A 17,275-nucleotide genomic window follows, 5' to 3' on the forward strand; every position below is an offset into this window, starting at 1 on the left:
TCTGCTACTCTGAGGACTCTGAGACTTAGAAAGTTCCAAGTCATCTGTACACGAAAGAGCTCACCACTACAAATAGGGGACAGTCTCAAGCCCCAGAATATTTATTAGATAAGGCTTTGTGTCCTAAAGTGAAGAGATGGGTATTTGGGAAGGCCTTGGTCATGGGAGAAGATAGGGATGGGTAACTTCAATAGGCATGGTCTTACACCAGATCAGCACACCAGTCATTTTCAGATTTTCTCTTTGCCAGTGTCACTGCCTTCAAAATAGTTTACTAAAAATGTTTTGTTTTCACTAGTCTCTTGGATTTGTCATTATCTTACTTCCCAAATACCCTCGCCCTCAAAAAAAAAAAAATGTTCTATCTTTTAGGCGACTTATAGGAGCCACCCTGACATCTGATTTTCTTCCTCATCTTGACTGACAAAGGCACCAAGTGTGAACCAGGCCATCCCATCTGTAGACTCTCTGCCTTTCCAGAATTTTGAAGATTAGGGCTGCTCTGCAGGAGGATAAAGGAACAGAAGTACTTAAGTGGCTGAATGATTTCACTCTTCAGGAGAAATTACCATCTATATTCTAAATGTAATCCTCAGGCAAGAAAGATGGACTAAAACCACAGTGGCTCCTTGTGTTGTTACCTTACAAACCCTAATTCCATGCTGGCCATCTCCAAAGTCTTCTCAGATATTTCACTTATAAAAAGAGAGAAAAAATGGTTTCTCAGTAACATTTGAGAGCCACCAAAATGGTATGATGGCTAAGTCTAAGATAATTAATTAATCATGGCTCTTGTTGAGGAGCCCATACCCACACTGCCATATGTCTTACTCTGTTAATCTCCCCAGAGGAGCCTATACATACACTGGCATATATTTTACTCTCTATGACTCCCTTGAGTAACCCATACCCACACTTGAGGGTGTCTTATCCTCTGTAAGTCTCTTAGAAAAGAACATCCTGTGGTGTATCCTATTTTATCCATGATAACCTCTTTCTCTCAATTGCTATGCTGAGGCCTTTAACAACATCTCCAACACTCCTTCATTGTACCAGCAAGTCCAAGGCCTGAATGTCTGGTCCATTACTGCTGATGTCAAAGTCAAGTATCTGGGTTTGGCTAGTGTCAATGAATCTTAAAACAGTGGACATTATAGGCTGCTTAGGGTGACAGTATGGAGTTGTATCTCTCCCCACACTGCTGACAAGTTCTTCTGAAACTCAAATAGCCACATGAAACCTAAACTAAAGTTAGTAAAAAGGGAAGGTGAAAAGCATATGTAAGTTTTTCTTCTTTTTCATTATTTCCCCTTTATTTAAAACAGCATTTATTATCTTGTTTATTATATCAAAAATAATCAAAGGAGTAAGTTAAGACCAGCCTGAGCATACATAGAACCCAGTGGAACTACAGACAAATAATTCCTCCTAATGTTTTTCTAAAAAATAAAATAAAAAAAAAGGTAGATAAAGGGACTATCATGAGACAGTAAAGAAAGAACTGTTCTGAAAATAATGGGAGACAGTCAGGTCACAGAGACTTTCAGAGCCATTGGCCAAGCCTGGGACAAAAGGAGCATCTAATATATAACACTAGTAACAGAGGACAGACTACTGAACAAACAGCAATAAAGGATCTGCTTGGTTATAAAGAGTGATGTGGCCATGAAGTTTAAGAACACAACCTCAGGGATGGTCATAAAAACCTGATGTATGACATTATGAACCTCCATTGTATCACTGTGCTCACCACAGCCAGATTAAAACACCAACATGACATCCATGAGCTCAGATCTAAACTAATTGTACAAAATGACAAGGAACTAACCAAGCATCCCATTAGAAATCAACGGATGAAACAAATAAAACACTAGGACATAGAGCTGTTGCTACAGAAAGAAGGCACCTGCAAGATACTGCAGAACACTCACAGGGATCATCACAGACACAAGTAATTCAGAAAAAGATGTTAAAGTTGGAGGGTGACATTGAGGTGACAGATTCAATTTTGCATATTTTCAAAGTTGTTACCTACAAATTATTCATAGATCAATCACAAATTTTGAAGAAATGTCACAACATAGACCTAGTCATAATCAAGTGACCAAATGTAACATGACATAAGGCAAAGCAACATTACATGTCAACAACAGGATAGTTTTACAAGACCCAACAGTCATTTGTGATAAAGGCAGAGACTATGAGTCTGATCTTGAGAAAACATTTATAAAGCTGGAATAAAACACATGGCTTTCCATGGACAACTGTGCACATGGGTACAGCATAACCTTCTATACTACCAGGCCCTAGTCAGCTGATATGAAGGCACTTTACAACTCTGCAAACCCTAAATAACTAATGACATTGTGGTCCTGTCTTGTGGGGATTTGATTAGCTTCCTCCCTGCTTGTGGAAAATCATTTTGTATCCATTTGCAATTCATCTCTACATTCTTTTACTCCCTGTAAATCTGTGCTGTTTTGACTTCTCTTTGAAAAATATTAGCCTGTCTGGTTCCCTCATATTCTATGGGTAAGGTAAATTCTTTTAACATATGGTCATGTCTGTATCTATATCAGAAGAAACCTTTTCAAATGCATTAACTTAGAGGACCACTAGTCTCTGTCAACCCCAAAGCTAAGAGTGGCACCTCAGAGGCCTATGACAGGCTTCCCAGCTTTGCTGTAACCTGCCTCTCTGATGGTTTCACCAATGTATTAAAAAGTATTTTGACTTACAATATTCTAGTTTGTTAGTATGAAACTGCTTCCACATCAGAACATGGAATTTGGAGTGACATAAATCTGTGTTCTGTGACCATCTGGGCCATGATCGCAAATATTTGGCCCTAAGGTAAACTGTCTCTTATTCCTTTTGAGGTAAGAGTTGTATTTTTGTGTCGAAACTGAAAACCTACCATACTGAAATACATCAATCATGCAAGAAAGGAATGACTATGAAACTCTTCCAGGTCTCAGAAGACTGAGAGGAGACAGGACAATTGGATAGGGAATGCTACCTGAAGTTAGAAAATGCCACCTGAAGTTAGAGCCTTCATGTTAAAAGATGCAACTAGTCCAGCATAGTGGTGCACACTTGAAGCTTCAGCAACCAAAGAGCTGAGTTAAGAGGTTTGACAAGTGTGAGGCCAAATGGGGCTAAATGCCCAGATCCTATCTCAAAGAAAATAAAAGGGTTTGAGAGTGCAGCTCAGTAGTAGGACATTTTCACAGCACATACAAAACACTGTATTTGATATCCAGCAACACAAACATGCACAAGTGCGTACAAGCATGTGCACACGCATATGTGCTCATGCGTGCACACACACACTAATAAGCAGATGGATAGACAGATAGGAAGGTATGATGGATATATGGATGGACAGATGGACGAATAGAAAGTATAACAGACAGATGATAGGTAGATAGATATAGACAGACAATAGATGATAGATAGGTGGGTAGGTAGGTAGATCTATAGATAGATAGATGGATGGATGGATGGATGGATGGATGATAACTATACTGCAAAGTCTCATCCATTTTTCCCTCTGGCAGAAGATAATCTCTTAAGAGTCTGTGTAACTCTTCATTTCCATTCCCAATTAGATGGACAAAGAGAAAGCAAAAGAGGGTGAGGAGGGGCTGATCCTGTTCAAGTAATTTTCTGCCTCACAACTTCTAACAAAGCCAAGAAAAGTTGGCATCTTGGGCCTATGTGATGCAAATTAACTGGGGAGGGGGGATTGGGAGGCTGCTCCAGAGTTGACTGTCTGGGCTTCACTATAAACCTGTCACAGGAATCACAGGGAGGGTGTTGGGATAACAGGAACCTTCATACCCAGGGTACTTAAAGAACATATACTTTCTTAAAGGTATAAGCTCCAAAAATCTATCCTCAGTGTGGGCACCAAACTCCAAAGCTACAATGCCATTAGCGTGCACAGTCCAACCATAATCTCACAATACTCACCAGCAGAAACAGCTCCAGCTCAGGGAAGGAAAACAGAGTAACAGAAGTTACTAAACAGGCCTGTGATACTGAGGTAACTTCTACACAACACATATGTACTCAGCACCTGTCAGATTTATTCAGTGGCATCACATGTATGACAAAGAGTAGGGCAATTAAATACATAGTATTGATTATTTTAAAGACAATTATGTAAGGGTTTTCCATATCACTAAACTGTTATGAAACTGTCCTAAAAAAAAAAAAAAAAAAAAAAAAGAAAAAGAAAAAGAAAGAAAGAAAAAAGGGCGAATTTATGAGAAATAATCTCAGCGCAAAAGTCAGTCAGCACTTACTAAATCCCCAGTTGAAAGAGAACTCCTGGAATACCTCAATGCTCTTTGGAGCAAAGTGTGTGGAATACCAGACAGACCAGCAGTAACCAGGGATTAGAAACTAATATGCATCCAGAGTTATAGTCCAACAAGCTGCTAAACTGTACTTACTGGAAAACAGTTTAAAAACCTTATATCCTTTGAGCCAGTAGTCTTATACTAAAAAAAGTCATTAAAGTGTGTGTGTGTGTGTGTGTGTGTGTGTGTGTGTGTGTGGTGTTGTTCAGGCACAGGTGCCTGCTCCAGTTTAGGTGAAATATATATATATACCCAGAGGCCAGAGGGCATCAGAATTCCTAGAAATAGAGTTATAGCAGTTGTGAACTTCCTGATGTGTGTGCTGGGAACTGAACCTGGGTCCTCTGCAAGATCAAGTTCTTATCCTCTGAATCATCTCTCTATCGCCAAATGATATTCAAATAGTCACAGCTAAGGGTATAAAGTAATCAAAAATGTTCACAAAACACCCTAAAAATGATGGTGATCCCTTACAATATGGGTGAGATTAACCACCGTGGATATCCTTTGAATTAATGTATCATCTGCATATCAAGTGTATTGACTACATTGTAAAAATGAAAGCATATGTGGTCAATTGCAATAAGGGAAAGAATAACATTTAGTGACATGGGTACAAAAGACATATTGTAAAGGAAATGCCTGGAACTCTACTTTTATAAAGCTTATGCATACATGTACTTAAAATAACATGATTATTCATAAAGACAATAAATGCTGTTGTTTGTGGATGGGCAGAATACAAAGTATTCTTTCTCCTTTGGCAGATCTGCATATATTTAACAATCAATATGACTTCATAAGGAATACGAATTAATTTTAGTAAAGACTGGGTTCTTCGGAAGCAGAGGAATTGCTTTCTCCAATCTTGGCTTTGCTGTCCAGGGTGGTGCTCTGGCTTACTCATAGGCTGATGGTGTCATGTTCCTTTCAAGTTGCCAAGTAGGAAGGAAACTGTAAGTCTGCCCTGCATTCTTGGAAAAGTTCTCTGTTGTCTGCTCTCAGTGACGAATGGCCACTGAATAGGGGAGGGATGATGAGTGAACAGCACAGCTGTGTGTGCCTGTGTGTGCGTGCATGCGTGTGTTCATGTGTGTGTGCGCGTGTGAGCGTGCATGTGGGGGGGGGGACTTGCAGTGAATGGCACATATTTTCCTTCTCTTGAATCAAGCCAGAGATAGTTCCAGTCTTTGACTAACCGTCTTTTGTTTTCCATCCATTCTTTAGCATCCTTCCCCTTGCTGTTTGTTTCCATACCTGGTTCAGTTAGAACCCAGGGATGAAAATGCAAAACTCCACAAAGATGGAAAAGTTCATTTCAGGCTTTAAAGGTTGCTTTCCACCAAAGTGACACTGTGCTTCTCTTCCTTACCCCAAGGTCTTTTCTGGTACTATCTGTGGAGGAAGACCTTAAAGAATCCTTGGGTAATGGCAAGTAGCTGGACTTGTCTGAACTGAACAACATCACTACTAAAAGGAGAAATTATTTTCAGTGGTCTTTCTTCAGCATTTTCTAACACTTTTCAGCAGCTTTACTTGGGAAACACCCACCTTCCCAACAGGCCATCTGTCCAGGAGTCATAACTGAAGGGCTTTCCAGATTCAGGAGTTCCTACTCCAAATTTTCCTGGTACTTAATTAAAGTCTTGCTCCACATTTAACCAAGAATCCACTTGACTTGTAAGAAAAATAGCTTTTCTTTTTTCTTTTTAATTTGAGCAAAGATCAGAAAACTGTCTGAGAATCAAATAAGCCACCTCTTCCTGAGAAATGGGACTGGCAAAAGGGAGAAAAGAGGCCTTGGGGTTTCATGCCTACATCCTCAGTCTTCAAAACCATGGGGCCTTTGAATTTATGCAAACAGTGAGGGAAAGCAGAAGGAATCTCAAGAGATATTATCCCTTCCCAGAAAAGTGGCATGATGGAAATGTGGAAGAAAAATGCAAAAGAGAATCCACCCCAGATCTGATCTCCTGCTGTTTAAACTGTCTGAAACATGACAGTATGTGTCAAGTTGCAATGGCTGATTACAAACAATTTCCATGTTAATGAGTATGGCATTCTTTTGAAAATAAAAATAAGTACTAAAACGTATTGTTCACATATAAAACGTATTGTTCATAAGGAACATCTGGTGTTGACATTCTCTCAGTGCACATGAGCAGTGTGATATTATTAAGGCCTGCCTCTGACAACCTTGAGTTAAGCATTAGGGATTATTCTGAGTAACTCTGGGTTAAGGTGAGCCCTGGAGATAGGCAATAGGAGAGATGAGAAGTAAGAGTCTTAACCAGGTAAGTACATGCTATCTATTTTTACGTGTATCCATTGTAAAACAAGAGTGGCAGTGGTCCTTTGATGAGTGCTACAGGCTGAACTATGTCTGCCCCAAAATTCATATGGTGAAGCTGCAAACTCCAGGACTTCCAGATGAAACTGCACTTAGAGACAGGACCTACAGTTTGGAATGAGGCCAGTGGAATTCTGAGGCCTCATGATCCAATCTGAGGAGTATCTCTTTAAGAAGAGTAAATCTGAATATGCAGCTGTACTAGGATGCGCAGGCACACGGGAACGGCATATGAAAACACAGAAAGAAGACAGCCATCTGTATGGTAAGGATGGCCTCAGAAGAAACAAATCCTGGTGACACCTTCCAGCCTTTAGGGGAGTGGGAAGAGGGGCATTATGCTGTTTAAGCTACCAGTCTCTGTAACTGTGTTATGGTACCCTTGGCAGACTGATGCCATGGGAAACTAAAAATGGGAGGGTCTTGATATGCAGGCTTCATTCAAAACACATTGGCCAGCCACAACCTTATACACATGATATACATGTGGACTCTCGACTTGGGGAACCTTTACTATTAAATTTGTAATTATTATTGCCATCCTGCTTAAGTCAGATACATGCATGCTATCTGATTCAAACTGTAAAGATTCAAAAACTAAAGTGCCCATATAGCTAGGCATCTATAAAAGAACCACTTAATGCCAGTGGCATTACCACTGGCACTGGAACACTCCCCCTTGATGTATAAGTGGTTGTCACTGGAAAATATAAGCAAACGTAATAACAGCTTTATACTTTAACTTACAATGTTAGCAAATGTCCCTGAAGCAGAAGCTGCTCCAAAGGGTCACTGTCACAGGACATCAGATATCATCTGGTGAGGACATGTGGTGAGAACATGTGGTAAGGACATGCTCATCCCAGAAATGAAGGAATGGGTAAACCTATGATGGTCAATGTCAATTGGTGAGCCTATAATCACCTCAGGGATGTACTCTGTGTTAGGAACTAGCAGCCAGCTGACCCCCGCCCCCAACGATGGGCGGGACGCTCATGGCCGCATCATCCCTACGTCAGCCTTACCTGGCGGCTCAAGCTTTACCTGGCTGCCAGAGGGCGCAAGTCCCCTTTTAAAGCAAGCACGCCAAGTCTCTCTCTCTCTCTCTCTCTCTCTCTCTCTCTAGTCCTCTCTTGCTTCCCTTCTTGCCCCCTCTTGCTCTCTCTTGCTCTCTCTGCCCCCCCCTGTTCTTTCTTTCTCTCTCTCTCCTGCTTTCGGTTGGCCACCAGCTACACCCTCTTTCTCTCCCTTCTTTCAATAAACTCCAGGTGGGTGCTGAGTCTCGAGTTTGTGTTTCTTAAGCATAAGCTGCAGCAAAAGAACAACACTCTGGGCAGACTCTGAGGAGATTAATTGATGCAGGAAGACCTTGCCACTGTGGGTGACATCACTCCCACAGCTGGGATCCTGGGTTATAAAAAAAGAAGAAAGTGAGTTGCGCACTAGCATTCCCTGTACACAGCATCTTGACTATGGATGCAATGTGACCAGCTTGCTCAGGGTTCCTGCAATCATAGCTGCTTCACCATGATAGACTTACCTTGAAACTGAGTCAAGTTTCTCCCTTAAATTGCTTTTGAAGATGTTTTTCTACTTTTATTTTTAATTATGTGTATATGTAATATCCTGTGGGGGGAGGGGCATGTGCACTTGTAATTCTGGGTATCCTCAGAGTTCAGAAGGAGATATCAGAACCCACTGGAGCTGGATTTACAGCTGGTTGTAGGACAACTGATATGGAACCTCTGAAAGCAGCATATGCTATTGACCACTGAGCAATCTTTCCAGTCCTTAAGTTGCTTTTGCAGGGGCATTTTCTTACAGCAATAGAAAAGTAACTATGACAACACTCCACCCTCCATTTCCTCTGAAGCATCTGTCACAGGAGGCACTTTCTACGCCTGGTCAAACTGCTTGCTGCCAACTCATTCTCAATTCTTCCGGATGTTTTAAGCTCCACCGTGTCTTAAGGAAAATTGTAGTCATCACACAAAACAAAACAGCAACCAGAGGGCCCTACAGTGGCCCTTGTCCAATAGCCAACTTGCTGATGTTCTTAGACTAGATTTGATTTTCTTATTCTGTCCTAGAAATATTTTCTACTTGACTCTAAGGCAAGAATCTAAATTTTAAAATTGAAAGAACACATTAGATGGAAAACATTAGCACTACTGTAAAATGTACTGCCTTGAATAAAAAAAAAAAAAAAAAAAAAAAAAAAGAATTTTCAACCAATGCTAACTGCAAAGATTAAATAGTACCAATGGTGGGAGGAAGGAGAGAGAAAGGAAAAGGGGGGAGGAAGAAAGCAGACAGGTCTCCATTGTGTACAATCATCTGATTGCTCTTGTATCACAGAGAATGGAAGGGAGCACTAAATGACCAGACTTCAGCCTCAGTCCTCAGTGATTCCTCCCCCTCTCACTCTTTGTAGCTCTCCTTACCAGTACATTTGTTAGTAGTTAACTAAATCAGTGTTGTCATATGCTCCCAATGACACCAGCAGCTGACCCCATGGGCAGCCGTTCTGACCCTCTTCCTTCCTGGTGAGCAAGTTGGACCTTCCCACACGTGAGCAAGTTGGACCAGCCTTGCTGCTTAATCTCCCTAGTCACATCAAAGAAAAAAGTCTTCACCAAAAGGTCAGCTCACCAGAAATGCTAACCCACTCCTCTGTCATGGTAAGCTCAAGCTCCTGCCAGGCCTCACTTACTGTCTCATCCTCTGAAAGACCTCTTAAGCTAACTGGCAAGCCTCTAGCCTTCTATCCTCCACAGGAATTTATACCCTTGAATTCTAACTATATAACACCCTCCACCTTATTTTGGGAGGACAAAGCTCAAGTTTAAAAATTTTTGCCACTTGTCACCATTCTGCATACAGTAGGTATATTCATTATTTTAAAATTTCAATTATGTTTGTTTTAATCATTAAAGTGCTCCTTGAAGAATGTATTTTAAAAGTGTTCTAAATGCTTCAAAACATATAATAATATACTGCTTTTTATTCCAGTCAGAGGAAGAAAGTTCCCTTGTATAAGCAACAGGTTTGAGGGACTAACTAGTCTAGATGATTATAGATTTAACATTGGCTAGGCCTTCTGAGATAAGGAGATAATGTCTTCCTCGAGACCCTGAAAATGTAGTTGTTCAGGGACTCTGAGCACATTACAACATGTAGCTGGTGTGTGGACGATGTTGCTATGGGAATCACAAACTCATGAGCTGCTGCTGTGTTCAAGCCACTTTCATAGAGACTGGCCAAAGTCTGGTCTTTAAAGCTGGATATGGCCATAATAAAAAACACCGCAGACACCATAGCTCTAGAGTAGACAGAAGGCAACATGATAGAAACTGCCAGAATAAAGAACTCAGCAGATATCACAGCTCTAGAGTAGACAAAGGGTCACATGATAGAAGGTGCCAGAATAAAGAACACAGCAGACACCACAGCTCTAGACTGTATAAACAGAGGGCAACAAGATAGAAACTGTCAGAATAAAGAATTCAGTGGCCACCACAGCTCAAGAGTGGACAGAGGGAGACATAAGGATGGAGTATGCTTACTCAGTGCCACTTTCCACCATCTGCGTGAGGAGTGAGATGCCATCCAGGTTTATGAACTCCTGAGCAAAGGTAACATCCCTGGAGAGGCTGGCCAAGTCCTTCAAGGCTTCCAACTTGGCATCCATACTTGATGACTGTATTCGTTCATGGAGCTGCTGGGCATTTTGAGCCTTGGGGAAAACAAAACAAACAAAAACAAATAAGTACAAGCTATCACTTTGTCCTTTTTTAAAGTGAATACAATAGCACAAAAAAAAACCAATGAGTCCCTGGGAAATAAATATTCACAGGCCAGAAGCACAGGCTAAATGCCTGTGAGAACAGGGTACCTCAACAGCAGGTTTCCATTGGAAAGACCCCTCCCTATGATGTTGCATTCTTCTTTCCAGTTGGAAAATAGCAGGGCCCCTGTCATGGAAGAATGACGAACGAGGGCAAGTGCACATGAATATGAAAGCTCCCAAACTGATAGGGTGTGACAGACAGAAGAGAAAGAAAGGATGTTTACTTCTTCAATAAAATTATTATCTACAAGTGACAAAAAGCTATTTGCTTAGTTAAGCAATTACATAAATTTATACTTCGTGATTACCCATTCAGTCAAAACTCCGAGTAATGACTGCCTGCATTCAAAAGCTTCATTAGACACACAAATGAGTCTCTGCAGTTTCCAGCAGCATGTGTGTCTCATGGACTGGCTACTTGCTGTATGAAAACAAAATAACTATAAGTCCAATTAGCAGCTCTTCCTAGAATTAATATTCTTGCTGAAGGTTTTGGGGTTGGGTGCTGCATGCAGAGCAAAGAGGGATGGAAGTGGTGGCAGCAATTAACTTCAGAGAACCATTCATCCTCTGTCTTACTCAAGCTTTGCTGGGGTCTGACTTTAGGTGGGGCAGGCAGTGAAACAACCTACACTGATGGGAGATGCCATTATGTATATACGTTTCTCATACTGGTTAATAATAAAGCACTGTTGGCCAATAGGAAAGGAAGATAGGAGGGTCTAGGAGACAAGGAGGAAAGAGGAAGTAGTAAGGAGGAGCCAAGATGGAGAGTCGGGAGAAAGCAGTATGCCGGCCGACTCCCCAGTAAGAGAAATACATAGATCAGCAGAAATGGGTTAATAATTAAGGCAGAGCTAGCCGATAAGAAACAAGTAACCGGGCCAACAGAATTATATCTAATACAGAGTCTCAGTGTGTTATTTGGGGCTGGCGCGGCAGCGGGACAAGACCGGGCAGAGGGGGGGAAACCGTACACCTTACACTACACCCCTCCCCATCCACTTATTTAACATCAAACCATAGTGGACGAAGCAGCTGCCATCCTCAGGCTTCTCTGGCACTGGCTTTTTCCCTTTGCTGTTCTGTGACACTGTAAAGATACAGCAAGATGGGGGCACTATGGTTTGGAAGTGGTTTGTCCCCTGGTAGTTCATGTTTTGGGAGCTTGACCCCCAGTGTGGGCAAGCAAAATAGTCAAAGGACCTTGAGAGGCAGGGCCTAGTAAATGGGTTGTTTCTGTTGAAGCTCTGTTTTCTTATTTCTAACCTCACCTCTCCCCGGTGTAGGCCCTCCCTATCATGGCTTCCACCATGAGGGTCTGAACAGATGTGAGTTAGCACTGCCAAATTCTTGAACCTCTGGAACTATGAACTAAACAAACTTCTTGATTTTATAAATTACCCACCCTCAAGTATTTCACTACGGTAACATAAAGAGCCTAGTACATGGTATTTGACAATAACAACCAACTAACTCTGCTGAAAAGAAATTAGTTAGAACACAACTGAAGAACAAACACCCTGTACTCTACAATAGGGCTGGATTACACAGTAGAGCAGCCCCCTGTGGAGAGCAGTGCTCCCCTATGAAGAGAGGAAGGGCAGCAAGGAACCCCAGAGGGTTGTTTTAGAAACCAAACAGAAGAGAAGATACTACATCATGTAGTCAAGAGTATACCTTAGGGGTTCCCATTACATCATGGTCAGAAGAAGAAATCAGAACAGAACTAAGAAAGGGAGAGAGGGATGGAGGAGAAGAACATGTTCCTAAGCAACTAACAGGCCACAAGTCATTAAACGCCCATTTTCTCTGAAAGGGACATAAAAGAGCTGAATGCAGACCAGTCGCTCTTTTAACATCATCTAAAGATACACCATTCTCCAAATATTTATGGATATATAGAATTATAACAGGAATGCCAAATTTGGATGTTGTGATGAATATTTCAAATTGAAATAACACTGACCAAGTTTAAGTAATCAAAATGAACTATTTTGCAATCCTTGAAAACTACACTTCTATCCACATGAAATCATTTTCTCCACAGACCAGGAGAACTCAGAAAAACACTACCACCAGCAGCACTGATGAAAACTGCAGTGTTTGATCACATTAGCATGATTAACAGCTAGCCATCACTTACCATGTGCTATTACCATCATTATAATACCTTCATGAAGTAATTCATTTAATCTCAACTGAGTCCAATCATATAGAAACTTTTTCTTTTCTTCATCTGACAAAGGAAACTGAAGTGGCAAGAAAGCTAAGTGGTAGACATGTCCCAGGTCACATGGCTCGTCAATGTTACTGAGATAAAACCAGGGTTGCTGGACTCTGCAGAGCAGCCATCAACAGAGGCTCCCAGTACGCACATGACCTAGACAGCTCCTAAAGCCACAGATCCTTCATTCATACAGTTTCTGGATTTTTAGATTGGGATCTCCAGAAACATCTGACGAACACACTTAGGCTGCCAAGCTGCCTCTTCCCAATCCCAGGCTGAAATGACTGTTCCGCGTCAACCAGACCTTGCATCTTGCAGCAATAGTGGGACCATGCAACACTGATTCTGATGCCTAGTCACCTGCTTGTCCTTCCCAGCTAGGCCACTGTGAAGTCTTTTTTTTTTTTTTTTTTTTTTTTTTCTTTTCTTATTTTACATATCAACCCCAGTTCCCTCTCCCTCCTTCCCTCCCATGCCTGTCTCCCTCTCTTCCTCCCTCCCATGCCTCCAACCCTCCTCCTATCCCACCCACCCCCCCACTCTACAGGGTGAGTGATGCTTTCCAGGAGGGATCAACAAAATCTGTCAAGTCACTGTGAAGTCTTATAGCTCTGCTGCACGGAGAAGAAAATCTGCCTGCCCCTTTAAAACCTGTGCAATTTTCAGCAAAGATCTTTTGCCGAGATAGAATGTACTGTGCCACTCTTTCTCATTAACTTTGAGGTTAATTAATTCGTTAACTTGAAATAATGGAAGAGGGACAACCACCAAATCTTGGGCAGAGAAGTCAAGACTGAAGAGTCCCAAATCCTATGATCAAGAAGAGGACGCAACTACTGACAGAAACCATTTTACCAAAAGACCAAATGCCCATGAGCATAGCACAGCAGCAGCATCACAGATGACAATGAGGACTGCCCCAAGAGCAGCATAGACACTCCTCCAGATTGGGGTGCAAGTTCACACTACATACACTCCAGGGCCCTATACCTTCCTCTGGGACATTTCCCTCTGTCCTCACTGGCCAGAAGGCATGAACACTAAATGCGGGTTCTGGGCGTTGTCTTTTCCTTGAGGGAGGCCATGCTCCTTTCCTGGAATTTACTTAAGAAACAACTCTTCTTGGGGCTGCAGTGTTGGTGTTGTAGCCCCACCCCTTGTTTGCTTTTGAAAAGTCTTCATCTTCATGTCAAGACTTACTCAAAGCACTGGAGGGGTCACAAATCAGACTGTGTGGCCTAGCGCAGAGCTCCTTGCCAGCTGTGACATCAGCTCTTTCACAGAGCATTCCAGGAAGACAATGAACTTCCCTTTATCCCTTTGACTTCATTTTCCCCATCAGTAGATCCATACAGGAACTGTGATGGGAATATGTTAAAGATTCCTTGCAACCCACAGAGTGATGGACTGTTTCTCAGCCGGGTAGGAACACCCATGCATGTATATATGTATGTGAATACATACAAATATGTGTATGTATGTTTGTACACACACACACACTATATATATATATATATATATATATATATATATATATATATATAGCCAAATATGGCAAATAGCCAAATGTGGCAAATCAAAATGTGTTTAATGGTGATAATTTTCTTTATAACAAGCTTGGTTTTATTTTTTCATAATTGTGTGCTGCTTTTATACTTGAGAGGAAAGAACTATAATTATTAAAAGTATAATTGTTAGTATTCAGGCATCTGTACTGACCTATCCTTGGGGTTCTGACAGGACATGCCCTCAGCTGCAGCCACTAAGAACACCACCTGTGCATATTTACTATGTTCCCTTTTAAAAGAGCCTTGCCTACCTCCCATCCCTCTCTTTCTCTTTCCCTCTGTGTCTGTCTGCCCCCCCCCCCCCCACTTTCCTCTCTCCAGCTGCTCCTGTCCTGGATGCCAGTCTCCCCTGTCCCCTTTTTATGGTCCTTTTCCCTAATTTAAAAAAAAAAAAAAAAAAAAAAAAAAAACACTCTGCTTAAACCCTGTCTCATAAGCTGCTTTTCTTAAATTACAACAATGATGGCTTTGGTTCTGATATATCAGGCTCAGCACAAAATGAAGAGTTTAACAGCTATATGAGGAACCATATGAGATAGTAAATTTTATTTCCTTGTATTATTTCAAGGACACAAAACAAGTTTCACTTCATGCCACTCGAACAGTCCAGGTAGCAGTGATCCATGAGGACTCAACAAGAAAGAAGGAAAGGACTAAAATCTCAAGTACAGTAATGTTTCAGATACTCCCAAGTGTACATTTAACATTACCCATCCAGTTAACTACATAACTGCATTGTGCTCAGATTTTCACTGTGTGTTTGTATAATGTCTGTAAAACGTTTCCTTCCTATCTTTTCTTCTCTCCTTAAACCTCCCCTGCCCTGCCCCTGCCCCTTCCTCTGGCCTTGTCTCTGTTTTTACCCTTGATTCTGCCTGATCTGGCATAAGGAAACCAGAGCAAGCAGCCAGGTGCACCTTGTTCTCCCCACCAAGGGCAGTCAGCAGTTCTCCATTGCTCTGCTTCTGCAACCTCATGCTGAAACGCAAATACTCCTTCCTGTGTTGTACCTGGAGAGCCCTGCTTAAATGAATTCAGCTTAAAAATTTCTCTCTCCATCTTCCAGATCATGGGTACCCAACACACTCACACACACTCACACACACACACACACACACACACACACACACACACACTTCCCTGTTACATAGGCTCCCCATTCTCAGTACCTATAGAGGAAGGAGCAACCCTGAAGCTGCTACCTCCTCCTCCCATCCCCCCCCCCTTTCTCTGGGAAGATCTCCAGGCCCATCCTTACTTACACATTGGAAAGCACTTCCGTTTTACCAGTGCTACCTGTGTGGCTGGTTCAGCAACCATTTTCCTCTTCCCATCTTCCCTGTCATCTCCTGTCATCAATGATCAGCGAACCTGAGAGTGTCTCCAGGGCTCTGCACTGAGCCCTGCAAACCTTCTCTATGAAGGGGAGGGGGGAGGGGTCTCCTGTCCACAGCTCTAAATACTATATACACATAATAGAGACTGGTACACTTCTGTCTCCAGCCTACCCAGCAGGACAACCTCACAGTTTCGTGCACATGGTACGTAGTTCATTTCTCAAATGTTCCATCTCCCTACTCACTCTGAGTATACCCAGAGAAACAGTACATAACATTGTTTACCAAAACATGGACCTCCTTCAGCAAAGAGCACCACTTCATGAAGCCTGGGGCTTGGTCCTTCCCAAGATTCTCCCTCCCAGTGGCACCCCAACATACAATGACTCCTAAGCCATGAGCACCTCCATGTGAACTATGCCAAGGAACACCTAACCCACCCCTTGCTAACCCTATAATCTGTTCTCTCCACTGGCTTCTTCTCCAAAGTTAGGCCTCTAAAGCAATGGAAGAAAAACAGAATGCAGACATTTCATAACTCTTGTTCAGTTTTTCTCTAGGAGGCGCCGAAGTCCTTGTGCTCACAGATAATCACTGTGGAACCCGGAAATGTTAAGCACACAGGGCTATTCATTCAAAGGAAGGAATGAAACACCTGTTATCTGCCCAGAAAGCTGGGAGCAAATATGCTTTCTGGCCTGATGAACTTTTGTACTATCAGTGTGGCCAGGGACAACACTGGACCCCACATCACCACTCTGAGACTATTTTCATAAACTTGCTTTCCCTAGCCAGTTTGTAGAATGTCTTCATGGAGGGCATCATATATATTTTACAAAGCATTTCAATGTAGTTACATCTGATCTTTATTTTAACTTATTTTGTTCCTCAAAGAGATTTATGTATGCTTTGTTGTGAGTTACTTATCACCAGAGAAGTTTTCACCAAAACGTGCCACGCTTAAATATGCCCCAAATAAAACACTCCGGATCAGACTCCAGAAGTTTGATCTAATACCAGCTACTGAGTTCTTTTGAACAGAACTGTCTTCTTGCCTCCCACAGATCATCTCTGCAGACATGTTATGGCTTCAGAGACCACCCCCCACATACACATTTTTCAAACCATCACAGATTTAAAATCCTCATCTGTTAATAATACAATAATACATGTTGATAAGAATCTCTGATAGCCTGAATCCATGGAATGACTGACAGATCAAAATCTTTCCTATCAACAGGAACTAGGCCCAAAAATCACTGTGGCAGGCCTTGTGATCTAGATGATTTTCACAGTGGATCCAGAATACCAGGGAATAGCAGGGGAGCTTATGCTTGGACATGACAAGGCAATAATGGGTACATAATAAACAGTTTGGGTTCCTCTGTGTTCAGGGAAGGAAATGAGAAAGTAGGAGGAAGAGGAACTCATCTATGCATCTTAGTGACTCATCGCATAGTTGCACAGACTGGAAAGCAGAAATGTTTCTAACTGCAGATGTGTTGCATGTACTTTCTGCCTACTACAATGAGATCATACTGCTTGTTTAATGAAAAGCAATACCAGCACAGCA

General features: G+C 41.9%; 1 protein-coding gene across 4 annotated transcripts in view; it reads right to left on the reverse strand.

The window, feature by feature from the left end:
- The window catches only part of Elmo1 (engulfment and cell motility 1), a 526,201-nt gene that overhangs the window by 353,608 nt on the left and 155,318 nt on the right, over nt 1-17,275 (reverse strand). For all 4 annotated transcript variants that reach the window (XM_051194660.1, XM_051194662.1, XM_051194659.1 and 1 more), the window contains exon 6: nt 10,284-10,453. In XM_051194660.1, coding sequence (XP_051050617.1) covers nt 10,284-10,453 — 170 coding nt within the window. The remainder of the gene's footprint in view (nt 1-10,283; nt 10,454-17,275) is intronic.

The sequence above is a fragment of the Phodopus roborovskii genome, unplaced genomic scaffold, assembly GCF_943737965.1.
Source record: "Phodopus roborovskii unplaced genomic scaffold, PHOROB, whole genome shotgun sequence".
NCBI lineage: Eukaryota > Metazoa > Chordata > Mammalia > Rodentia > Cricetidae > Phodopus > Phodopus roborovskii.